This window comes from Pocillopora damicornis, chromosome 4, assembly GCF_964200805.1.
Source record: "Pocillopora damicornis chromosome 4, jaPocDami1.2, whole genome shotgun sequence".
NCBI classification, from domain to species: Eukaryota; Metazoa; Cnidaria; class Anthozoa; order Scleractinia; family Pocilloporidae; genus Pocillopora; species Pocillopora damicornis.
Window position 1 is genome coordinate 11048103 of NC_142673.1, and position 26262 is coordinate 11074364.

The 26262-nt window shown below is 36.7% G+C and overlaps 3 protein-coding genes across 11 annotated transcripts in view; 2 read left to right on the forward strand and 1 right to left on the reverse strand.

Moving 5' to 3' along the window:
• Window positions 1-7945, forward strand: part of LOC113668485 (spatacsin) — a 43595-nt gene extending 35650 nt beyond the window's left edge. For 2 of the 5 annotated variants that reach the window (XM_027184380.2, XM_089203771.1), the window contains 11 exons: window positions 832-969; window positions 1323-1383; window positions 1694-1864; window positions 2592-2734; window positions 3081-3188; window positions 3669-3837; window positions 5093-5125; window positions 5821-5894; window positions 6124-6273; window positions 6561-6718; window positions 6992-7945. In XM_027184380.2, coding sequence (XP_027040181.2) covers window positions 832-969; window positions 1323-1383; window positions 1694-1864; window positions 2592-2734; window positions 3081-3188; window positions 3669-3837; window positions 5093-5125; window positions 5821-5894; window positions 6124-6273; window positions 6561-6718; window positions 6992-7172 — 1386 coding nt within the window. In that variant the 3' untranslated portion in view covers window positions 7173-7945. The remainder of the gene's footprint in view (window positions 1-831; window positions 970-1322; window positions 1384-1693; window positions 1865-2591; window positions 2735-3080; window positions 3189-3668; window positions 3838-5092; window positions 5126-5820; window positions 5895-6123; window positions 6274-6560; window positions 6719-6991) is intronic. The other 3 variants (XR_016185830.1, XR_016185831.1, XM_089203772.1) reach the window with 2 other exon arrangements.
• LOC113668486 (protein Mis18-alpha) lies at window positions 7646-18841 on the reverse strand. The gene is made up of 6 exons (XM_027184381.2): window positions 18655-18841; window positions 16264-16330; window positions 14636-14722; window positions 10728-10763; window positions 9969-10065; window positions 7646-8266 (listed from the first exon to the last, which is right to left on the reverse strand). Exons 1-6 carry the CDS (start codon window positions 18818-18820, stop codon window positions 8087-8089), a joined length of 633 nt encoding a protein of 210 aa, XP_027040182.2. The 5' UTR covers window positions 18821-18841; the 3' UTR covers window positions 7646-8086.
• A 21-nt stretch (window positions 18842-18862) lies between these two features.
• Window positions 18863-26262, forward strand: part of LOC113668487 (importin-11) — a 56529-nt gene continuing 49129 nt past the window's right edge. For 4 of the 5 annotated variants that reach the window (XM_027184383.2, XM_027184384.2, XM_089203773.1 and 1 more), the window contains exons 1-3: window positions 18863-19093; window positions 19977-20077; window positions 21009-21081. In XM_027184383.2, the coding sequence (XP_027040184.2) occupies window positions 18959-19093; window positions 19977-20077; window positions 21009-21081 (309 nt within the window). In that variant the 5' untranslated portion in view covers window positions 18863-18958. Of the gene's footprint in view, window positions 19094-19976; window positions 20078-20547; window positions 20666-21008; window positions 21082-26262 lie in introns of those variants that run through there. The other variant, XM_089203774.1, reaches the window with a different exon arrangement.

Here is a 26262-nt window from a genome sequence, read left to right on the forward strand (position 1 = left end):
TTGGGCTGGTAAGAGCCATTTTGTTGAAGTTTTTGATAATACTGAAGTACTTTGTAATCATTAGTTATTTTAACGGTTTGGCAACAGATGCCCAGCTTAGCACATAATACAATGACAAGAAAGAACGATCAACTGGAAGACTGCTCGTACCCCGACTGATCGAACAATCAGCCTGGCCATTTTAGCTGGCACGAAAGTCCAGTTACGTATCTATCGAGCTTTGATGGCGGGATTTCTTGATTGGAGGACTAACTCTAAAGGTTTTCGACTTATTTCAAGCGAGATTGTGTTAAAAGAAACCTAGGGCTTTCACTGTACTAGGTGGATGGTTTTGAACTGGTCTGCCCCATTAGTGATTTTTTGGTGAAGAGCGGCTCAGCACCGGACTTGTCCGAAATCGACCAAAATTGGCCATCCCTCCTATATCATTCTTTGCGCTCAGATGCCTGTCCATCACTAAACTCTTGAAATCACAAACATTTGCTATTTTCAGGTACAAGAACAACATACACAGCATTTCTGGTGCGTTTGATCACTGTCCTCTACAAGTCTTACAGCCATTACATGAATATAGAAATTGTCCGAACGGCGAATACCCGGTCAAACTATTTTTTGTACTATTACGTGTAATATTTCAAGTGTCTTGATTTGTTTCTCACACTGTGCTTAAAAGTCGTTTCATCTCAAGTCTGGGCGCCATCATTTTTTCAGGAAAAGTTAGCTGAATTGTACTTTTTGACACAAGTTTTTTTTATAATTCCCTTTCAGTCAGCCTTTGATCTCTGTTGTTCAATTTTCTGAGTTTACCGAGTTAGTTATCATCTATTCCAGACACTAGGGCAAGATTACGAGGAAATTGTGAAAAAGAAGCCCCTGAAGGTGCTCCATTCGTTGTTACTTTCTGGATTTGACAGCCGCTATAAAATGATGGAGGGTTATATTAAAGCCGTTCAACTTGATTCTGTAGAGGTAACATTTTGAGTTGCTATGCTGAGACATGATATCCCAGTTGAGTTTGTCGACAACTTAACATTAAATCTTCCTAATCATAATAATTTGGGTGTGAAGAATTGGAAGTTGGAGTTGAATGTGTATTGAGTGGTTGGTAGATAACCAGTTGAATAGTCATATAAATTAAAGGTTTCTGTTTGAAGCTCAGAAATGATTATGATGAATAAAAAAAGTTTATAAAGTAATAAATTTTTAGCGCAATTTTATAAAACATCAAAATATTTGATGAAAATATTTGTGTATTATCCAGTTTGCAGTTCTATTATTTTGCGGGCTTAATCTCTGACAACTGCAACATTTTATCCAATTAGGTAACTGAATTTTTGGCCAGTATCATCTTGAACTCTCTCATCGTTCACTGCACTGGTGAAGGTATATTTTTTGTATTGTCTGTCTGTTTTCATTCGTTTCAAATGCCTACTTGTTTAATTATTCAGTTAGCTTTGCAGTAGTAAGAAAATTGTTTTAATGTTCTTCAAGCTGGTCACGTACCGTTTCTCTTTTTATCCTGCAGAAAGAGACAGAAATCCAAATGAAATTTATAGAGCAGTGTTTTTATAATGGGTTTCAAATCTCTCTCTCTTGGTTGGAGAATTGACGTTTTAGATAAAACTAAAAGGAGTGATATGTATTCAATGGACAAGTTTTGTGGTTCAAATCCATAATATGGTGTTGTATTCAGACATTTCAGGGAAAGAATACAGTGACTTAACCGTAAATGCAGCACCGTCTTGTGAAGACATAAGTCACATGATTCGCTTGTGTCCCGACTATTCCGTGCTGGGCACTCGACTCTTAGATGAGGTTACAACCTTAATCAACGAACATGCACCAGAAACCATCCGTACTGGAGGTATATAATCTTTTTTCCTTCTTTTCATGTTTGACAGGCTATCAGAGTCATGAAAGATTGGCAAACATTTTTTAATCAGTCATTATCATTTATCACTACATCATTTAAAACCAAATGAACTTTGTATTTAAGTCTTTCCTTGCACTCTAAGTACCCATTCTTCTTTAGCGTCTGCATGCCACGGCCAATTAATTGAAATTGGTTTACGACTCATTGGTTTACCATTCTCGAGGTCAGATTGTTTAAAAGATTGTTGGCCGGTCTTGCTGTGCTCTTTCTGATGACATTTAGAGAAGATGTACAGTCTGAAAAGAACCACAATGCGCACTACGATCTACGATGTGAAATTTGTAAAAGAGTGCGTCTTTAGCGTCTCCGGAAAGTGTTAATGGCAATGCCAGTTATTGATGTTAATTAATATTATCTTGGATACTATGGCAGATCGTATCCCCAAAAAACCAGTGTTTTTCTTTCCCCCAGTGGCATAATCCACAGCATCGGATTTTCAGAGCAACACGACAAAAAAAGTGCTGGGTGTTACGTGTATCGGGCAAACTCTCATCTATGGATCGTTCTAATTGTTTGCTATTCGTGATTTTAGCTTCTTAGAAAGGATTAGGCCATAATGGTGATATCAGTATTTCAGTAGTGTGCCCGATATGTAGTAGTTCTGTGTATACATGTGTTGTATCTCGAAGTTTGCACATATAATTCTGTCTTTCTACAGCACTGAGCTTGAAAGTGGAATTACTGGTTCGCGCCCATCAATGTCACACTTTAGCCTGTAACATGGAGGGTATTGCAGCAGTTCTGCGACATGGTCGAGTACTAACAACTGCTTTGACTGAATCCAGAGATTACATGCTCATGGTAACGTGTTTCAGTACTTAAAACTTCTACTGATACTTCCACTGATTATGTATAGCCAATGAAGGAATATTCTTTGTAATACAAATGAATAAGGGGAGTAAGTTTCTAAAGAAACTGTGTTGCTGCGTCCACGGGAGAGTATAACAGGGTAATTTAGCATCATCAACCGGGTTGGTAACGTAAATTGGCCACCGTAAAGAGTTACAAAGCTGATGTTTCGAGCGTTAGCCATTTCTCTGACGAAAGACTAGCTCTCGAAACTTCAGCTTACGATGACCACTTTGTGTTATCAAACCAGTTGATAAAACTAAATTATCTTTGTAGAGACAGTTTTCCTTTTTCATAGGTTCGTTTGCTCACGGGTATCGGAAGGTTCAATGAGATGTCTTACATCATTGACACACTCTTTGAGCACGAGCACTTTGAACTTCTATGTCGGAAAGGAATTGACCAGGTAACACGTCTTTTTGAAATATCCTTGATAATACAACTGTAACCATCTCTCTCAAACTGACTGCACTTACCTACATGAGAATTTACGTCAATAAAAATATTGCGTTATTCTGAGTCACTGTAAGCGTCTCCAAAGACTTGTCTACAAATTGGATGAAAGTGTAAACCCAAAGAAGTAGAAACACCAAAGGGAATTAAAGTTCTTTGATTTTCTTCCTTTGAAATAAACACAGAACTTCACTGACACGACGAATCGAAGCTGACAAATCACAGTTGACAAAAGCTCTTTTAGCCTCACAAGCCATCACATTCCCGTTTAATTAACAAATCAATTTCCAAAAAACAGACTTAGAACCAGACTTAAAACACTCTTAGTGCGGTTTATAGCTTTGTTGGCGTCTTTTGCATATGTTCTCTTGTTTCTTTTTTCCATGTCTATTACGCTCCATCAATATTTGTTTGTTGCTGTTTTTTACTTCAGGAAAATAAGCTGAAAGTTGCACTTCTTGATTACTTAAGAAAACAACATCCGGAGGATACAGATAAGTTTTCTCTGGTGGCGCATCACTTTCGCATGTACCGTGAAATTGCTCAGACTTTGGAGGACACCGCCGTCAAACAACTGGCTAGTTTAGGAAATTGTTTCCCAGGTACTTTCCCTTGATACACGATATACTTGGTTGTCAAGTGGACTTGGTTATTGGCTTATTGAAGTAATTTTGTTTGAAATGTGCTTCGTCAAGAACACTGGAAACTGTTTCGAAGGGTCAAAAGAGGATATTGCTTTTCAGGAAATAGCTAAGTTTTACGTTTGCGCCCCATAAGGATAACGTTACAGATGTTTGAAAGGCAACATTTCAAAATGTGGTTGCCAGAGATGACCAGGTAACAAATATCGAAAAAACAAATATTTGAAACAAAGCATCATTTTACAAACTTCCAAAGGGAAAGCCATGGTATGTTACAATGGATGAGGCTCTTTCCCTTTTTGGAATTGAAAAATCATATGTTCAGTACCTTACGCTTCTTTTTTTACTTCCTATAATAGGTAAATGGAAGGCAACTTTCTTATTTTTCACCCTCAATGATTAATTTTCTCATTAAAGTGCAGCTCCTGATATCTATGTGGGGAATTAAGCGTTAAGAAACTTAATTATTTCACTACTACCCCATTTTACCATATCAGGGCAACGGAACGGGCAACATGTGGAATGATATTACATAGTTTAACAAATGGCGGCACTCATTGATCCAAACTTTTATTTTAAGTTTTTCCTAATTTAGGGTCGACTAAGAAACAATCTTTAGTGTATCAGGTTCTTTTAAGGTGTTTCCTCGACCGAAGCGTTAACGGTATAAAATAGCCACGTTTCAAAGGACTTTCTGTTGTTTATTGATGAGTCTTTCGAAACCTATGATTACAAACAGTTTATCAGGTTATATGAACAAAGTTCAAAGAAAACGAACCACAGATTTTACATACCCGATGGCCTCAGATGTCGACTTCGGGAGGAAGCTTGCCGTACTAATGTTATTAACGGTGATTAACCTAATTAAGTAGCTATGACGTATCTAATTTTCGTCGCGGCCGAAACATAAGGATCGCAAAGAACAATTTGATGGTTTTGTCTGTTTTGTTTCCATCTTTTGTGCTACTTATATGTGATCGTTACAATGCTGTGATAAGGCCGCGGGAAGTATTTCGAAAAATAAAGCCAAAATACTAGAAAATGAAATAAGAGTGGAATGGTAAATCTTTTATTCTATGGTTTAACATATAATACGAGCAGAAAATTTTGCTACTCATGAAACTCACAAAATATCCGGGTGGGTATTATATGTTAAACCATTGAAAAAAATGTATGTTTTGAGCCCCCCTTATGACCCTCTTTTTCTTTGTTCTAGGTAAGAAACACGGTCAGGGAAATGCTGAGAAAGGTGGGCTTGATCTTAAGATTCACTAAATTATATATATGCTCCTCGTATCATTTCGGTCTTAGTTCATCAACAGACAATGTGAAGAGTTTTCATATTGTCGTGTGTCAATGAAGAGTTGTTATATTGTCATGTGTCAATGAGACACGACAATTACTGGCAATTGCTGGCAACTGGAACTATAAATGCGCATGCTCACTCTAGAATGAACAAGAAATTGAAAAGGTGCGCGCAGTGGAGAGTCCAGCGTGAAGAATTTGGACGGCCAGCATGTACGTTTACTTTTCGTTAAATCAAGGAGGTAAAGCTTAAAATAATTTAAGTATTCAAACTGGAATACATGTACTCCGCATTAAACAGACTGAAGTGAAGTCTTTTGGACCCAAGTAGATGATCTAAAATCAAAATCAGCCTACAAAATAAAGATATGTAAACATAAATTAATGTTCCGCACTCTTTAAGTTATTTTCGCAGTTGGATCCAGCTTTACTTTATTCAAAATTTAAATTCTGATCGGCTTTGTGGTCATTACATTAAACAAATACCGTAACAGTAGTCACCTAATTTGCAAGTTTATGCCGTTTCCCTTTCGCCGTTAATTTTTAAAGAATAAGTTATGCCTATGTCATTCTGTATTTATTATCAAATCTGTGTTCTCGACTAATTTGGCTTTCGCGACCTTTATTAAAATGCTCCAGGAGCTGCAGAAGTTTTCGTCAAACTTAATTCCATTATGAAATCCTTCTGCTACGCTTCGGATAACTATGCTAAGGTAAGTGGGTAACACGCCGGTGACAATCATTATATCAGTGAGATAGTAATCTTTTTTTTCTGTCTGTGCGTTTGTTGTTGGGGCTGGAGTCAAAAAAGGAATGGGCGTGTTGACTCCAAACCTTAGCGAATGATTCTCCTGTGTTTATTCTCCCATCCTCACCTGTAATCCTAATCTCTACAGAAAAAACAAGGTTGGTAATCTAGGTTTCCTTTCTTGTACTCATTAGGAGAACTGCTGGCGACATTCACAGACCTGTCTTAAGAATGCAAGATTGGTTCACCTACAGATCCAGTTTCTTTCCTCTGGAGTCACAGTAGTAAATTTGAACGATGTTGCTTTAAAGAAATTCCTCGCCCATCACACCCATTTTTTTCAGGTCAGAAGTGTTTGCATCGCAAATTGTTTTTATTTGTAATGACAGTTATTGGCATTTATTTAGTTAACAGCTGTCCATAGATTGACGATTTATGTCCTGTCTCTTAAACATGGATTGTCCATGTGTTCATGGTAACCGTCTATCTTCACATGATGTTTGTGCTTTTATGATGAGTTATTTAATAATACCAACATTCAACTCAAGTTGGTTGAATAGTTGGTAGTTACACCTGGTACTCTAACTTACTGATACTTTGTTTCTAATTCGAATACTCTTTTTGTGCCCAGTCTCTTCTAGTCGCTGATGCGTATAAAAAGCGTGACATTTCCTTGTGGGTTGATGCTATTTATAATCAAGTAGTGATGAAAGGCAACTTCAATTACCTTCAAGACATGAGCTCCGCCATGCCTCTCGCCAACAGTCTTTTTGTTGATGTCGTTACCAAGTAAGTAACACAATCATAAACCCTGTCGAGTGACTAACAGCTTTTAAGAAAGCGATCCGCTTCTTTTCGTGAAATTCGAATTTGAAATTTTCAACCAGAGTTCGCTTCAATACTCACCTTACATTATTCAACGTTGTCTGATCGGAGAAGAAAAACTGCAACACTAGTCAGGGGGTAAGAGAGTCAAAATACGGCGGTGGGGATGAAAATGGTTTTCCTTCCTTTACTAAAAGAATGGTTTTCTAGGAACTAATAGTTGTAAATTTTCCTTAGGTACAAAAGTGAAAATGCACGCACATCTCAAGCAGCAGTTAATATGAAAAGGCTCTTGGGATTTGTTACTGATGTTAGAATGCGCTACAAACTAGCCATAGATCTGAACTTCTGTGACCTGGGAACCAGCATTCTTGAGGGAGACGGAGGGGCGTTTTTGAGAGATGTCATGGTTCCCTGAGTAAAGAGTTTCAAGGAGCACAGTATAAAGGCTCATGGAGCTTAAGCCCATGTTAAGCTGATCATGTGCCACTTCTGTAGTATCGTTCAGACATCACTTAGTCTTTGATCACTTTTTTTTAACTATGTTTGCACTTTCATTTAATTCTTTTAATCAACAACAACTATGTGCATGGTTAGTCCTTTAGCAGTTAGTTTTAGTGTAAAATTTTGTAATATAAATCAACTTAGAAATGATCACGCATCGACACTAAACATCGTAAATAACTCGGGTATTGTTACCTTACACGGAGACACGAACTTTTTTCCAAGGGTTAATCGAACCACAATTATGTTTGCAAGATCCTCTTTGATCCACTCCACATTTCCTGTTCCAAACCTCACCTTTGGTACTGTTATAGAATCTACTCCCATTATTAATTTTCTTAATGATAGCCCTCCCATACCACGCAATGATTGATCATACATGTACCATTGTGGAAACCCGGATCATGTTTTTAATTAATAAGTGTCATTGTTCAACAACGGAAAGATTCTCAGTCAACGCCACGATTCACTAAACTACCTCACACTTTGAGGGCAAGCAATGTAACGACAGGAAATTTCATTATGCCTCGAAGAGCTGTTTCTTAATTTCATCAAATTTTCACTATTCTTTTTTTTTTTTTAATTTTTTTGATTCATTAGCTTGATATTTTTTCCTCATAGGTGAGTGCATGCTGAATTAGAACTAACACTTACATTACTCTAATAAAGGTGAACAGAGAAAACCGAGATCGACATAATTAATATATGAACAGTTACAGTTTGAGTAGTAACAAGGTCAGCTGGTAAAGAGCATATATGAATTTTGTTAAAATCTAACCTAACTAAGGTAGTCACACATACTCGAGCCAGCTATAGATTGTATGCAGTTTACTTTCTTCTCTTTCTGTTCGCTTTCTTAGTCTGGTTCTCCTTATGTGTTTCACTTACACCGTTGTAACCTTTCGTGATGAAATTTGTCTCGTTAGCCTCCATATTTACCTTGTTGCTACGAACTTCATTTTCCAGTAATGTCAACCTCTCTTCCAACATGAGCAGGACACTTTCGATCTGGTGGATAAACATATGCATTTGAGTACAAAGCTTGTTGTTTCTTTGATAAAAGCACCACGGGGATTCTTATCTCTTGGAAAACATAACGGTTCGCTCTATAAAGAACAAATCAAAATAGTGAATTCATATAACCTGAATGAGTTTGCTTCTAATACTCTTGTGAGTTGTGACCTGTTTGGGCATCCATAAGTTATTCAAGTGTTCACAACTGTTCCTAATTGTTTTCTCGCTATAATTTAGTAAAAAAAAACTCATTAGCATATAACCAACCAGTTATACGAATTCACTCTATAGACAGAACTGTAATTAAACCAAGAGTCCGTTAAACTTGAGTGACAACTCACCAGTTTTTATGGCTTCTGCCTCCTATAGAGGCGAAGCCTTAATGTTGTCTCGTTCAGTGAGTGAGGGTAACAATAGAATACGAACGACCTCTTCGTCTAACAACGAAGTCGGCCGAGTTTTACCAGATATTCCACGCCCTTGGCTTTTGTTTGTTTCGGAATATCTTTGGTCGTTCAACGCCTAGTGAAGATTTCTACGAATCGCTTCGATTGTTACAGAATGTTACACTGTTTTTCGGTGCTACTTATTGTTTGTCTCGTAGTGTACTATAGAAGGCGATAAACATCTCACAACCATTTCAGAATGGCGCGTGAAAAAAAGAAAGCTTTACATTGCAGATGTCATAAAAGGAGTGATCGGCGCATCATGAAAATTTAGAGGAGAAATTTTCTCTTTTAAGACAGAGCCTTTTACCGTTTCAATCAGCGAATTATTCCTAGTAGATCCGAAGATATGATTTTTCAGTGCTAACGGTGACCACAATAAACATCCCTAAATAATTTCACAGTGGTGTCTCCGGCACGTAATTGAAAAATAAAACTTTCCTTGCAAAAATATCTGAATAGGTTTGATCTGCACATCGTGGAAACTTTGAAGGAAAATTTTATTCATTCGAAAAGAGATCATTTTACCATTTCAATCAGCGACAAATGCTCAAAAAGCTGCTAAATTTGCGAAGCGAGCAAGGTCCGAAATACGATACGTTGAGTTCAACAGGTGGACGCCATTCGGCGGAATATTCACAACGAGGAATGCCTTTTTGTACGAAACAAAAGTCTCACAAAAATAGAATTGCAATGAAATTATACGATGATTTATTAGGGAAATAAAAGTTAACAGAAGGTTATTTTAATCATTATTGGAGCCTAAGGATAGACCGACAGAGGAACAGTGAAGTTCTTGAGCTAGCTCCTAAAAGTTGTCATTACTATTAATTTTGTTATCATCGTCATTATTATTGTTGTTATTATTAGTATGATTATTTGTTAACATTTAATTAGTGGTTGGGCGTCAATTATTCACTATATTCTTGAATCACCTTTCTCTTGTGGAACAGGGCTCTCATAAATATGTGGGATACAGCAGGTTTTCTGTTTTGCATGCAAGACAAATCTTCTGCAAAGCTACCTTATAGCATTATCATACAAACTCTGGTTCTTTTCAGTGTTATTAAAATTGTGTTATCTCAGTTGCCATATGCAGTCTTAACAGCCTTCTTTTTAAAGTGTATCATGAGCCAGCCTACTCCATAATATCCCCTAGTGGTGCCCTCCAGGATGTAGAATCGTTAATATTAATGAAAAGTGACTGATGAAGCTGTCGCCGTTTATGTATACAGGAAGTATAAATGTACCTTGTGAATTCCTTGCTGAAGCCCTTTAGCTGTTGGTAGGTCAAGAACTTCTTCTGCCGGTAAAGTCTGCATCCCATCCACAGAACCAACCTGATAGCTAAAAGAATAACCAACCGAACAACATTAAGTGGGAACAAAAAATGGAGCGGGGCAAATTTTTCAGTAGCTCCTCTATGCAAATTTTTATCTCGCTTTGACTTTGAACCATTAACACAAAGTAATGAAAATGTTACCGCTGGCTAAATCACTGCCGCACACAGGTCGCCAATTTGGAGACATCTACTTCCGATGCTAACGACCATGAAATATCATAATATTAGGGGTAATTCTTGGGTGAATGAGATAACTTACGTAGTCTCCCATCTATGTGCGGGGCAAAGGAAAAGGGAGATGGCAAGATTCGAATTACATTTTACAAGCCCAACTTATCACAGTATGGGTTGAACTGTGATACAGTACAGAGAGGGTATTGATGGCCTGACCGCATTCAGGTATACTGAAAAATGCTAGTTCAAGTAAATAGCAAAATAGGTTTTAAATTTTGCATTCTTGGCGAGGCTCATTAATTCTATTTTATTTGGTGCAATTTCGAGAACTAAATTTCAAGGGACCAGAGCTACATCTGTGTTCACACAACTAAGAATTTCCACATGATTGTAGGTGGTATTTACGAACCTTAAATGACTGTTACTGTTTATTGGTTGGTTTGTTTGGTTATACCCCCACACCACCTACTATTATTTTTCAAGTACCAATTACCTTCTAGTATACTCCATATCCAAGCAATAAAGATTCCTGAAGGATGAATATAATACACATATGTACAGCTAATTTCAATAACGTTTTAAAAGAAAAAAATCAAAAAACTATATAGCAATTCAATAGCATATAAAACTACCATCTGACTTTATCCCTGGCTGTCAACCAAATGTTTACAAAATTTGCACGCAAGAATTCCTTCAATTCCCTAAAGAGTGTCAAATGTTGTCAAGTGAATTGAAGCCATTCCAAAAAATTCTTGTTTGCATTTTTCAATGACTTCTGAATTAGACTCACCCAAAACCAAAACTCTAAGGGTGGTGAAGTCGGTTGTCAGTACATGAAATAACAACAATTACGTCATTTGGGTGGAAATAAATAAAAATACAGGGACGTTGATGCAACATCCCTCCCTTTCCTGTTTTCTTTTCAGTTATCGGCGCTTATCACATGTATTTAAGGAACTCCATGCATCTCTAAGAATCCTGCATTGTTTATTTAAAACACAGTCTCCAAATCACATACTGAGTTGTCCAACCTTTGTCAGCAAGTTAAGGTTACTTCCCACCTTCAGTGGCCGAAAAAATCGATTTTTCTTTTATTCGACTAAACTGAATTCAAACAATTAGCCTAACTCAATCTGTTCATGTTGCCCTTCAGCAGCATAATCAAAATATAAAACTGTTCTAATGAGGCTTAAAACTGCTGTTAAAAAGTAAAATCTAAAATCCAAGCTTTGGCCGATCAACGGGATCATCAGGGATGAGAAAATATTCCGGGCGCGCTATATATATGCAAAGAAAGTGTAGGTGAAATGTGTAAAATATGTGACTTACGTATGAAAAGTATAGAAATAAACTGTGAATGGAACACAAGGCTCTAATGATGGACTGTCTCTAGACAAAGGACCTCTAAAAGCGCTAAAGAATGGTCTATAAAATAAAATACTAAAATAGAAGCTCTACGAATTCACTACATTCTTCCAGGGAATTGTGGGCTTGCACTTTCTAATGTAAAATGTTTCATAAAGGCGTAGATTAGCTAGGTCGTTTTCGCTCGTACTAATCTTGACATCAATACCTTTACAGTCTTTGTTCTAGCAGGAATAAATATGTTTTTTCATAGACAAGTTTTCATTATTGAGATGTTCTTTTACGCGGTCGTGGATGAAGCGTGCCGTGCTACCAATGTATTATTGATCGCAACTGTTGCACGTAAGCTGGTATACTGCATTACGTCGTGAACACAATCCGGTGTTAGAGATAGGGCATTTGTCTCTAGTGCATTTGCGCTCCTTGGGTGTGGGATAGGGCTTGTCTGAGCTTGTAGGATTTGTGGGCAATGCGTACCGGGATGTTTTCTTTTCTAAAAATGTTAGTGATCTTGTGATTGAGTCGTTCAGAAATGAACGAGATCTTAAAGTATGACCTGTGTTGGTAGGTTGAGGGTTTTGTTGGGGGTTTTGTGGGCGTTTTGTTTGCTCTATACTGTTCTCTGGATAACCATTAAGGCGAAGGATGTCGTCGAATGTGGTTAGGTGTTCTGTTGCAGATATATGTGAGGAGCATCTATCCTCGATGCGTTTCCATAAAATAATTTTTCTGAAATATTAAAAAGCACCCAAGTTATTTAGAGAAACGTATTTTTATAAAAAAAAGTTAATAAGTCCGGAAGGTGCCATAATAACGGAAAGGGGAGAATTCCCTAGAGCAATTTTCGCGGCAACCGCTCATCTCGGGGCTCCTTTTTCATGTCATTTCCATATTTCGTTTACATTGCGCACTTAACAAAATTCACACGTGGAAGCTCTCCTTCTGGAAAAATCTTTGCTCGTGGAAAAATCAAAAGAGGAAGAAAATCCTGGGTAAAAAAAAAAAAAAAAAAAAAAAAAAAAACAGGCCCGAAGAAGAAAGAGAGAGTACCATTCTTTCGAGAAAAGAAAAAACTTTGTGACTGGTGCTGGTGGAGCTCCACGTTGGCATCCAGATTTCGACCAAAGAGGTCGCCGCCATTCCAAAGTTTGCCATAGATAATGTTAAAAAAGACGTTTCCTTTTCTTAATGCAAGTACCAGCCTTGATACAAAAACATTGTCGATTCGTTGTCTTGCTTCTCAGCACATTTTCTGGTTTTTCATTTTTGCCGCGGGTTTTTTCCTTTGCCGTTGGCAACTTTTCTCATTATTGTGTCGTCCTCCTCAACGCTCCAATGAGCGATCGCGATAGAAAAAACTTATCTGAAAAGGGTTACTTTTCGAGAGAAATCTTTATCTATCGTCATTGACGCGAGGAGGTCCCGTTGTCCCATTGGTTTGCGGTTTCAGGAGTCGTAATAATCTCCTTGAGTGGCGCGAGTTGTTTGTAAACTTCTATGAGTTAAAATCTCGTATTTGATTTTGGGGGGGAAAATACAACCACTTAGAACGAATTTATAGGGTATATAGATTTGACCGATTTTCGTCAAATTTCGCCAAAACATCCTAGGAATAATGACAAACGAGAGTGTGTTGGGAAATTGTGATATCTGTCCCGTGGCGTCCATTAACGCAACACGCCTCGAATATTTTTAGCTACTCCAACTTTAGCTGCTGATATCTAGACAACCAATCAGCATATCGAAAAAGCCTAGCACACTTTTGTTGATTGATGCTTTGTAAGTAAAACCGTGAAGCAAATTAGCTCGTGTTGCAGCATCTGATACCCGATAAATTCAAGCGCAGAACCTTCCGTCGTTTCACGCCTTACAGGCTCCTGACACTTACTTTAAAGAAAAGTCGCTTAAATTATATTTTTATCGTAAACTGCTGTTATTACGCTTGGTTCTGATGTATAGTTTGCTAGGATTTTAGTGAAACTAGCGCACGTATGAATTTTTCCCGAAGGACAGCTGCAAAGGTGGGAAGTAACCTTAAAAGACAGAGTCAAAACGAAAGAAATAACTTATTCATGATATTTCAGCTCTAACGTAATGATAATTTTCATGTCTGTGATCAACTCGAAACGAGGGCGTTGGAATTACTCATGGGAGCTGTACTGTAATCATTTACTAAGTTCTAGGTGTCCTCTTTTCAACCTCTTTAAGTTATATAGATGTTACGTATACTTCTATCGCAGCATGCACTCACCTAAAGTATATGAAAAAATATCAGGCACATTTGAGGAACGAAGAAAGGAATATTGAAGAGGACCAAAAAATACTTTTCCCAATTATCACGTGTGATTGGACCATGCAAAAAGCTCAAAAAGCAAAAGATTGGCCGATCACTATGAGAGGGATAGTTCACACAGTGGAAGGCGATAATTGTCAAGAATTACGTTGATATCCGAAGAAAAAAAACCTTCATGGAGCCAATTTAAAGCCAAACACGATCATGGCTTCGTTTTGAATAGAGCCATGCCATCCACATAGATGATACCATGTTCCTTGAGCTACTGAGTATTGGATGTGGCACCATATGACAGCTCTTAGATTCATGGGATTCAGTGGTGGTCACAGACATGGTAAATGAAAAAAAGAAATGATATTATGAACCCTCTAATAATTTTTTGTTTTTGCTTAAGAATTGGAAGTCACCTTAAGTTCTGAGGTTGCTTGTCCAAAGATCCTAGTAAACATAGTCAAAAAAAATTAAAAGAAACGGAGACTGGTGGGATTCTTTAGCTAGGCTACTTTATACACAAAGATAACTGAATGAAGAATACTCGCAACTGTCTACCTTCATCTGTCAAAGTCTCAATTGGGCCATCACTATCATACAAATTTTTAAAAATTAAGGAAAAAGGGTGAAACAGCCCCTTAATTTTCATTTTAAGATTTGGTTTTGTTCCTAATTCAAGAAACAATAAAAAATTTAAATTGTACCTTATTACAGGTAAAAATACAACTCTTCAATCTGTAATAGAGGCCTACCGTAAATGGTCCAGTTCTTTTGGAGTGGTCTGGTAGATGCGACCAATAGGTGAACTGCAGGACTTACAGTGTAAAGGGATAAATGTGCTAGAAGATTTAAGCACACCAATTATTAGCAAAATTGATCAACCTTTAACCCTTAAGAGTGTCTAGCATGTAATTTCTCCTCATATTACCCATCAATCAAATATTAAGGTCAAGAGATTAAAGCAAATGATCAACAACTGCTCAACTCTTGATTGTTAAACAAATTCTTCCAGTCAGTACTTTTGGAAAGGTATGGGGAATAGTAGGGAGAATAAGTATTGTAATGTTAGAGTGTATAAAGCTTAAGGAAGCAATATTTGTCAGCAAAACAAAATTGTGTGTTTTCTAGAAGTGGGAATCTCAAAGAATCACAATAAGCACAAGAATTTAAGACAATTGTTACTACTAGATGGTGTGATAAGGCAGTGGCTGACTTGCTACCTTACCTTTTTTTTTCTCTCATTTACATCTCATAAACCTTCACTGAAAGTTTATGTAATAAATGAGGAAAAAAAAGGTAAGGTAACAAGTAGATATTTAAAGGAGAAGTATACTCCAGAAACCATATAGTTTTCTCTCTGCTATTGACAAGTGGCTATATCATACAAGAAGTGACTTTTAATTGCATTTGGAGATTCCAAAGAGTAACATAATTGCTTGAAAATAGCCATAAAACAAGGCATTCCAAATACAGGATTTATACAGGAATTTTTGGCATTAGTAAATTTTGGAGGCAATATAGTTATCAGTTTTAAAGTAGCTCCTTGGAAGCTGAAAATGAGGTCAAAATAGCAATTTTATATCTTCTTTCCACCAGCAAGGATTATGTTACATGAATTATTGAGGAATCAAGAAAGTTACATTTTACACTTTTGGTATTCTGACTAGAGGAAGATAGGGGCACAACTTCAAGAAACCCCTCCAAAAACTTAGGTACTGAAGAGAGAGTGAAAAAGAGAGTCTTTATATGTAGATTGATAACAGTTCTGCCATGTGAATCTCATTAGGGTCCCCTCCAGGGGTATTGATAGAAAAGCCAAATAGTATTCTGTATTCTTGAGTGGACCACTATCCTCTTATTTCAAGACCAACTGAGAAGCTAAACCAAGGCATTGGCTTCCCTATTGATCTTCTGAGAAGACAATGGTAAGTAGATGTGGCGAGACTCTCCACTAGTTAACCTTCTTGTTTTGATTAGGAAACTGACCAATGAAGTTTTACTCATGTCATTAGTCTATCCAGCACTGCAAAACAACAACCATACGGGCTGTTTAAAGTTGGGAAGTTAAGCTGCACTCACGCTTCTGTATGGCTGGAAGAAACTTCTGATCTGGCTAAACCAGAAGGCATGTGTTAAAGGATTCACTGTGAATGCAGCAAAATTTATATTGGTGAAATTAGACAACCCACACTCAATCAACAGATAGCATAGATTAGAAATCCCTGAAGGCTGAATGCCAATACTCAAGAAACATGGCAACAGGAGAGGTGTGCAACAGTTTACTGTTGAGAGATCAGCAATCACAACTGTTGAAAACCAACTGATCACAATCATATGGTGACTCATATCCAGTCAACTGGATATGAGGCCTATATCATACCTGCCTATATCACTCTCTGTGGTCGAAGTCTCCAAGCATTCCCCTGAACATATAAATGGTGTTACTTCTAAATGAAAGAAAAAACAAACAAACAAACAAAAAACATTCAGAATACTATGCATGATGGTAAATTTACTATGTGCATCTATTTGATTTGGAAAATGTCTACAGGAAAGTTCATTCTTTAGGCATGTATTGCTGTAAGACCTAAACTCTCTTTCATGCACATTTCCTGAGTTAATTTCCCATTAACTTTGTGAAGTCAACAAGAAAAAGAGTGAATTTTATTAGGAGAAACAAGCATATGGAACTTTGATATTACATTGGTTTGTGCCCAGACCCTGAGGCCTTCAGTAAAATAATACAAGGCTGCTCAGCACTTTAGTGATAAAAGAAACTACAGAAAACAACAAAATGTTTATGTAACTGCTGTTGTTATAAGGCATTGTGATTTGTTGTGATATGTCAGAAACAAGGTTAAAACAAAGAGTCTAGTTTACCAGTCATCACATCAGATTCTTTGAGAGTCAGTACTGCCTGCCTGTTAATTGAAATCCTATAGACCTTGAACCCTTTTAACCATCATTCTTGAGCTGCCTTTATTTAATGATTAACATAAGAGTTTCATCTTTTTTCATTTGAACATTAAATGTGCTTTTAGCATGTTTACATCGGAATACTCAACTTGACCTCTATGATAGTTGAATAATATTATTATAATAATAAATAATAAAGCACAAAATGCTTGTATGTATTGACAAATGAAATTACTAACTATACCATTAACATAATTCTGCCAAAGAATTGTTAAACTGATATTGTTTTGAGAGTTAAGTTTAAGTGCTGGTGGAACGTCATTGTATATATCATTGTTTGGCTGATCATTGTTCAGATTTTTTAAGAAGTTGAAGTCTTCTTTAGAACCAGGGGCATTGGGTGAGATTTTTAAGGTGTACAGATAAGTAGAAAATATTGAGTGGCATAGGGGCTCCAAACTAAGGAGGTCTGAGGGCACTTTCCTCCAGAAAATTTTCAAATTTAGGGTCTAGGAATGCCATTTCCTACATTTTTTGCAGGGCATTTTCAGTAAATGAATATGAAGGAAAATGCATTAGTAACTGTATGTTGTTTATTTTCCTTATCTCTAGTGTTATTGTTAAGGTACAGTGTTATTAAATTAAACCTCATCTAGCAACAGAGAGATGTACATACATTCATACAATGCCATTATGCAGCTTTTTGACTGTCTGATTTTAACAAACTGAGACATTTGCAGAAATGAAGTCTCCATGGTTTTCATTGCTGCACCAAAAAATACCAAGGCTGATCAACATAGCCCCTGGTGACATTTGACCTGACTTGCTTTAATCATTGGAGAATTTTGACTGATACAGCTTGCGCCACAATAACAGCTTCATTAATGGGTAATTTAATGTTAACAGCCGATTTGAAAATGTAAAATGACCACCGTAAAGAGTTTAAAGGCTGATGTTTTAGCCCTTTGTCAATTGCTGTGACAAAGGGCTAGCACTCAAAACATTAACCTTTAAACTCTTTATGGTGGTCAATTTACATTTTCAACCCAGTTGTTAACACTAAATTACCTGTTGTACTCTCCCACCGACACAGTACCACAGTTTCTTTGGAAACTTACCACCCCCTAACTTTATTAATGACCTATCACATAACCGACTTTGATAGGTATCCACTTTCACTGGTATTATGCTTTTTTTTTCAACATGAGAAAAAGTTACTTCCACGGTATTTCTTGATTATAAAGTTTTATTTTAAGCCTTGGTGGACATTAAATAGAAGCAAAAAAACTTTGCTAGGTACTGGTTTTTGGCTGGATGATAATTAGTGATAAATAGCAATCAAGTGCCATTTTAATTTCTGCTCACGCTCCCGCTCCCGCTCCTCATATAAATTCCGTTTCCCACTCTCTCCCCCCCCCCCCGATCTCTCGGGCTCCTATTCCCCCGTCCCCCGCCAGTCTCAAATGAATTAATACGCCGCTAAACGGATAAAGTGCGCTCTGTTACTTTAAAAAGAATCTTTAAATTTTCTATGGGTTTACCGGTGCAATAAACGATACGTTTTTGACCAATCAGGGTGCTCGTAGTCTCTCAGTTATTTCATAATATCCTGGGAAACCGATAGAAACTGCAGTCTATTCCTCAATGAGTGTGACCTTCTGCCTTGCAGGAATTAATGAAGTTAACAACTTGATTCTCGTCACAAAAGAAGTATTATTTCAAAAAAAATTATACTCATTTGTAAATCTCTAGGAATTCAAAGAGCTTCCTTTGATAAGAGTTCACAAGACAACCACAATAATATCATGAAGGAAATAAGAATAATGCTAAAAACGTTAACATAGAAACCACTTACTGTTTATGCAGATCATCTCAAGATCTCGGTCAGAAGAAACCCATGCGCAAGAATCGCCGAGTATATTATTACAATTTTTACACTGGAACACAATTGGAAAAGTTTCCTCAAATTGAGCTAAAGGAAATTCACTTCTCTTCGAATCTCTCCTTGAATTTACCGCCATTTTCTTCTTGGTATGATAAGTGGTAACTACTTTGTGTAAGGAAATAGGAAATGTAGCCAACCATCCAAAGATGATCCATAGTATGTCCCAGGCAGTTCGATATTTTCTCTAATAGCAGCCTCAAAGGATGAAGAAAGAATGAATGAAGCTTGGAGAGACGCGTTATTGCTTGCACTAAACCATGCATGCAGCCAAAATCCCTCACTTACAAAGGAAGCAGAGGATAAGCTTAAATCATGGGAAAGAGAACCAGGGTACTACAGTTTGCTCATGGTAAGAGTCGCTTTGGTCTCCACTCTATCATTAAGTGACTATGGAATGTAGAAATTTTCGATCAAACCGTTATAGGATACTGAACGGGCTACAAGTTAGCTATTTCTATCCTTATTGACATTTGGTGGATGCAGTTTACGTACACCTACAAGTTTACATTCGTTTGGGCTTCCTTATGATGCACTATACTATGTAGTTTGTAGAGCATTTTTTTTCCCAGTTAAGAAATTGATTCCATGTTGTCAAGCGTCTGTACACTAATGGTTCGCAGATGACGTCAGTTTAGCATTGACATTTTGGACCACAGAGACAATTTATATGGAGTGGAGTGACTACATTATCACTAACTAGCTTTTTATGCAACTTTTTATTTTTGTGATGAATTTTTATTGCTGATGAGATATCCTTGCTGTTAAGTTGATGATAAAGAATTACCCTGTTTTACTCAAAGCGCTTCAATAAAGTTAGGTTTGTAGGTACATGTGTATTTTGATGTGGTGAAATAAAGAGGGTACTTTTTGTATATATATATATATATATATATATATATATATGTTGCGATAGGGGAAAAAAACAATGAGACTATACTTTCACCCTACAAGCCTGTTTCATGATTGCTCACTCACGAAACAGGCTTGTAGGGATGAAAGTATAGTCTCGCTGTTTTTTTCCCCTATCACAACATATATTGCACTTTACTTCTACATATCAAGCACTGTAAAAATGGAAAAATCAATACACAGACTTCCTATATATAAATGTACACACTTTCTTTTTTGTATTGACTGCTAATGTCTCCCTTTTTGGTGCAATTTGAATGGTCAGATCTGACCAACAGAAACCAAGTAAATGTGAAATTTACATTTTCTTGTTTCTTTCAAAGATAATTTTCAAAAATAAGACACTTGATGTCAATATAAGGTGGATGGCAATGGTATTGATGAAAAATGGAGTAGAGCGTTATTGGAGGAAATCAGCCCCTCAGTAAGTGGTGCACATACATATGGATTAGAACTGTACATTCACTCCTATGAGTCATGTTCAAAGAAGTGACTTTTAATTAGCTAAGTGTTGGTTGGGATTGATAACAGTCGTCTAGAATAATGAACAAGAGATACTGGATAGGTAATTTCCAAGACTGTTATCCCATGCTTTAATTAATATCAATTCAAGCATTTCCTCTATTATATAAACTGTGGTGTTTTTTTACAGGGATCTCTAGCCCTGGGAAAAGCTGTAACTGCACACATGTAAAATTTTGACCATCATAATTTTTTATGTATGTTTGCTATTACCAATCAGGTGCTGACACCTCAGTGGCCTATAGCACCAATCTGTTAGGTTGATTAATCAATGGCAAGGCTGATTCATAATTCTCAGTCCAAGGTTGTGTGTGGAAATTTTCTTGAATTAATTGGCCACAAACAACACTGAAATACTTTTATCACTCACAGTCAGTGGCGTTCAAAATTTGCTAGATGTGGAACTAAACCAAAACACCAAAAGAGAAACTGAAAGTGACTAGGCTTTGATCATAGCATTTCTCACAGCTGAGAAAGAGAATCAACAATGGTAATATTTGCCACCGGCTGATTTAAATGTGTAAAGGCCTATTGCATTTATGTAATAAATTAAAAAAAGACATGGTTGCTTGTGGGTACAGAATTTCTTTCCCTATCTTCAACTCAATATCTCACTACATGACTTGTTTGGAGTGCTCACTCATGGGCTCATGCACTCATGGTTATGAAGTCTCCATGAATTTTCTATCTCTTGACCCACCTATTTATGTATAGTTTTAGTAAATCTACAAATATTTATGATTACTGTTACTTATTCAAGTAAATGTTAATATAATTATGGTCATTCATCTGGCATTATGTGAATTTGATGTTTTTGTACTTTCCATTTACAGTTCTATTGCTGAAGAGGAAAAAACCTTTATAAAACAGAATTTAACCATGTCGCTTGATGAACCAGTCAATCAGGTACAGAGAAATGGTTCAAATTTCTAACAGTAATCAATTTTGACACCAAAGTTTTTGTTGCTTAAAAAAAAGTGCTGGTTGTAAATAAAACAAATGACATCTCATGAGGAGCTTTGGCCCCCCAAAAAGCATGCATTCTACAGAGATGCTATATTTCTGTCATCAATGTAGAGAATTATGTCAAGGCTTGTAGTAGGTAGGTGTCTATGGGGTTACATAAACCTCTTTATTATAAGTTAAAGGTTCACTTTAATACTTCTTCTACACACAAATTTCAATTAAGAAAACACAATAAATCTTGGATCAGAATCACTTGACACAATCTCTTCATGAAGTCTTTGACCAATCGGCTGAGCTTTCTGGAGTTATGGGATCTAATCTCGACTGCAAAAGCACTGTAATGTGCTAATGAAAAGTTACTGTGTATTCAGGAAAATGCTTTTGCAAAGAACAAAATGTTCTGTCAATAGTCCATTTTACAGTTTTGTGCTTGGTTGCCAAGCCTTTGAACAGGAGTGAGGCTAAGGGTGACCTTGTTATGATACAAACCTTACTGCTTTTGAAATGCAAATTAATTTGTTATCATGCTAACTAGATTCTGGTCTCTAACACAACAAGGTCACCTTCAGCCTCACTCCAAATCAAAGGCTTGGCAACTAAGTACACAACTGTAAAATGGCCTATTCCCTGATGACTGCAATACGTTCTGTCCTGCCAGCAGGTCTCAAGCACACCAAAAAAGACTGTTTGTTCAACATTAGGTAGCCAAACAACATGTATGTTTTATGTTCATGTTCATCTGTGCTGGACCAATTAGACAGCAAGAATTTCCAGCAGATGGATTCATGAGGTCTCAAAATATAACCCTGTTGTTGATGCGGTAAATAAAATTGCTCTTGACCATACACTTTCTAGGTGGGAAATGCCTCTTGTCAAATAATCATAGATAATTGCAAAGATGTCAGTCAAGAATAGCCAAGCTTGACAATGACATTCAAGATATAGTAAAGGAGAAAGATTATATAAGTTAACAGTGGATGCCTGACAAGAAAGAGTCCAGACAAAGAGCAGTCTCCTGATATTAATAAGTGTGAATTCTATTTTTCATGCCCTCTAAAGTAGTGTATACCTGAGGGTTAATTCTTACTACCTTCTATATTGTCTTGGGTAGTGTATACCTGAGGGTTACTTTTAATCTCTTCTATACCCTCCTGGGTAGTATATATCTGAGGGTTACTTTTAACCTCTTCTATACCCTCTTGGGTAGTGTATACCTCAGGGTTATTTTTTATCTCTTCTATACCCTTTTAGGTAGTGTATACCTAAGGGTTACTTCTTATCTCTTCTATACCCTCTTGGGTAGTGTCTACCTAAGGGTCACTTTTAATCTTTTCCATACCCTCCTGGGTAGTGTATACCTGAGGGTTAATTTCAATCTTTTCTATACCTTCTTGGGTAGTGTATACCTGAGGGTTAATTTTAATCTCTTCTATACTCTCCTAGGTAGTGTATACATGAGGGTTATTTTTAATCTCTCCTTTACCCTCTTGGGTGGTGTATAACTGAGGGTTATTTTTAATCTATCTTATACCCTCTTGGGTAGTGTATACCTTGCAGTTATTTTTAAGCTCTTCTTCACCCTCCTTACACAGCAGTCATGTTAGACAATATTCATAAGTGTGAGTTTGCTCACAATGACCTAAAATACAATAACATTGTTTTAGAGAAATATGAAGACCAGTTTCTACCTTGTTATAGTCAATTTTGGCAAGAGTGTTGTCTTTGGAAAAGCTAAAAATGCTGTTCCAAAACCTTTGCATTTAAAAGGTCATTATAAGAATAGTTGTATTCTGCCAAAGTTTTTAGACAGAACAGGGAGACCGTCCCTGAGTTGAAAGTGATTTGTATTCTCTGGATTATTCAATCAACACAGTTTCTGGACTTTAATTAAAGGTTCAAAACCATGACCTGTTTAAAGAAGGGTTTGTTGAAGTTAGTCTTAAATAGGCCTTGGCCTTTGAATATGGAGGTGAAATCAGCTTTACTGCTGCCGCATTTGAGACTATTTTTGAGTTTCTTCTTTTTACGTGTTATAATCTGTTCTTGTTAGATGTTGCCATAACATTTGGCCAGGACTGTTTGTGGACCTTGTGTTTACGATTTACTGTTGTCTTCTTTAAGATATGCATTGTTTCTACAAAGAAAATAAGCTTAGCGTACTGCCCCTTAGGTTATTTCAATGTTTCTAGACAATAAGCAAACAAAGTAGAGTTGTATATGGGAAATGATTAAAAATATTATTGCAAATTGTGGTTTTTTTAATTTCAGTTGAGGGGAGCTTATTATTAACTTTTTTGTGGTGATTATTGGATGTCCTGGAATGTTCAGCAACCACCTCATGCCACCGAGGGGCGTCAAACCTTGGCTTGAATTACTTTTGCAAATTAGCTGGCTGCACATTCAATGTCCAGCCAGCTTTTTTGCATAGAAAATTTTTCCAGCGCAAAGCTCATCATGTTGCTTATGAGTTACAAATAATGCTGTTGGGATACCACAGATGAGTTGGATTAGGAATAATACTGATTTTACAATTTTCAACTCCTAATATTTGATTTCTAATGCTCTGATTGGTTCACTCAACTCTGGTTATCAGCCCATGCACTGAATCACATTATATGGAAACTAATTCACCCAAGTGTTTTAAATTTTAGAATTAAAACAGATTCACATAGCTCTCTTAGCATTAATGAAAGGCAGAGAATTGAATTAAGCAATCACTCCATTCACTCTTGTTAGATGCAAGATTAGTTATAGCCAACTCATATCCAATGCTTGCACATGAAATGCCTGTAAAATACTTGTGTGACAAGCTGTGAATAATTATGTTACTGAAACTCAATCATTCATCAAGTTACCATCTCTCTTATTCTATTTACAAACATTACGTCCTCAAAATTGCTGATCCTAGCAGTAAGCAGGATGCATGTCACATGAACTTTGTAATAGACCTCACTCACTGTAGAGTATCTGTGGCTCAGTGGCAGAGCATCAGAGTGCAGAATCCGAAGGTCAGCAGTTCCATTCCTCATGGGGACTCAGAATTTTTTCTTTGTCCCATGCTCACATCAAGACGAAAACCATCTTTCTTTATTTCTCTACAGAGCTCAAAACTTACCACCTCTCCAATTACAAACATGATGCTATTGAAATTACTGATCCTAGCAGTATGCAGGATGTGTGTCATATGAACTTTGTAATAGACTTCGCTCACTCTAGAGTCTCTGTGGCTCAGTGGTAGCATATCACAGTGCAGAATCCGAAGTTCAGAGGTTTGATTCCTTGTGAGCACATCTCAACTTTCGTTGCCATTTTTCATAAATATATCTAGCTTTTGTAGCTGGGCAGTATTTTTAAGCAAACACGTCCGTCACTACCTCAAGCCAATAAATAACTTATGAATCCTCTCTTTTCTCTCTCTCAAATCACTTTGGTTGACAGAAAAATATTGGTTTCAGAATGAATTTGTATAAGCGATAGTGTCATTACATTGGTTGACAAGTGGCCTGAAAACCATCTGCAATTAATTTTAATCGTTCACAAAAAGTGCATAGAAAGTTAAAACATGAAGTATTTGGTTACAGTTAAACTGAACGATGAAACTTTCATTCATTTAATATCTGAATTTTCTCAAACAATTTGTTCATAGTGAAAGAACAACAAATATACACTCTCGGTGAGTCTTTCCAAGTCCGTTCAATTTGGACATTTGTACCGTAAATTGCTCAACAGAAACTGAAGGAATTTAATGAGAAAAGACCGCATTAAATCCCCTTGTGTTTTGTTGGAGTGTGCTATTTGAATTTAGTTTTTGTGGAGGAAAGACCAGATTTACACACACCATTGCAGCAAAGAAACAAACAAACTCTCACAACTTCAAAATAAAAAATTTGAATTTACTCACAATTACTTTCTTCACGTCTACTTATTGAACAGAAGTAAATCTTCGTACATGAATGAATCGTTGATGAGAGTGAATAATACTTCCTGTTAGATCATTGACTGTTACTGAAGAAAACATTGTCATGACAGCCTTGCCAAACTAGTTCCATTGTTTCAAATGTTCTTGTTCTTTTTTTTTTCTTATGTGCTCTCTAATTGACAGGTGTCAGATTGTGACAGATACTTGTAAAAATAATGTTTCAAGGTTTGTTTGGAAGCCTTTTAAATCACCTTTGTCATTACAGAAATGGAAATGTTTCGGTGAGGCATCTCTCTTTGATTTGCATCACCTCTATTCTAACTACCATTTATTCACTCAAAAATTGTTTAGTTTATGGAGGATCTTGCTGTATTTGCAGCAACCAGTAACCGGTAATCATTTGGGTTCTTTTGGAAAGAATTTTGTCAGGTTTAAAAAAATAAATATGTTATTTACTGGCTAAGGGTCGGCCCATATGGTGAAAAACTGTGACCTCAGTCTTGAAATGCTACCCTTGGCCTACAGCCTTGGGCAGTATTTTCAAGACCTTGGTCACAGTTTTTCACCATCCCACATTTTTCGACCTCCCAGCCGGCATATAACATATATTTCTTTATTATCATATCTGTTGATAAAACAGAATTATCTTGTTATGCCCCTACCTATGCAAAACCAAAGTTTCTTTAGCAACTTACCCCCTTTATTCATTTGAGGTTTTGATTAACTTGAGTTAACCCTGCCAAAAAAAGGCAAAGCATTTGCCACATTACACCAGTCTGGCATCAATTGCATAACCACAGCAAAATTCTTATTATGAAGTACTTGAAATATCTTATTAGTATATAACCTAATTAACATCAAAATGGTTCTCTTGTTAGACTATTCATACTAGTTGGACCAATTCATGTGGCAAACCCATTTTCAGGGGTATGATCACTTTACCTCCAATTGGCAACAAAATTGTAGACAAGTTGATTATCCACCAGTATTACTTCAATCTTATATCTTTTTTCTCTATTAAATTAACTTATTTTCCCCTTTCCCCCTTCCCCCCAAAACAGTGTTGTGTTGTGAACTCTTAGCTATATAGAGGCAACATCGAATGTTGATGACTTATGCATGGTAAAAACATGTGGTGTTATTTTAAACAAATGTGTCAACTAATTTTGACCATTTCTACAAGTTGGATAAGTTTATCTTGT

Coding starts and splice junctions, on each gene's coding strand:
- LOC113668486 (XM_027184381.2), bottom strand. CDS start 18,820: ATGGCGGTAAATTCAAGGAGAGATTCGAAGAGAAGTGAATTTCCTTTA. Junction 16,331..18,654: donor TGAGATGATCTGCATAAACA/GTAAGTGGTTTC, acceptor TCTTTCATTTAG/AAGTAACACCATTTATATGT. Junction 8,267..9,968: donor TTCAGCAAGGAATTCACAAG/GTACATTTATAC, acceptor TTTATCCACCAG/ATCGAAAGTGTCCTGCTCAT.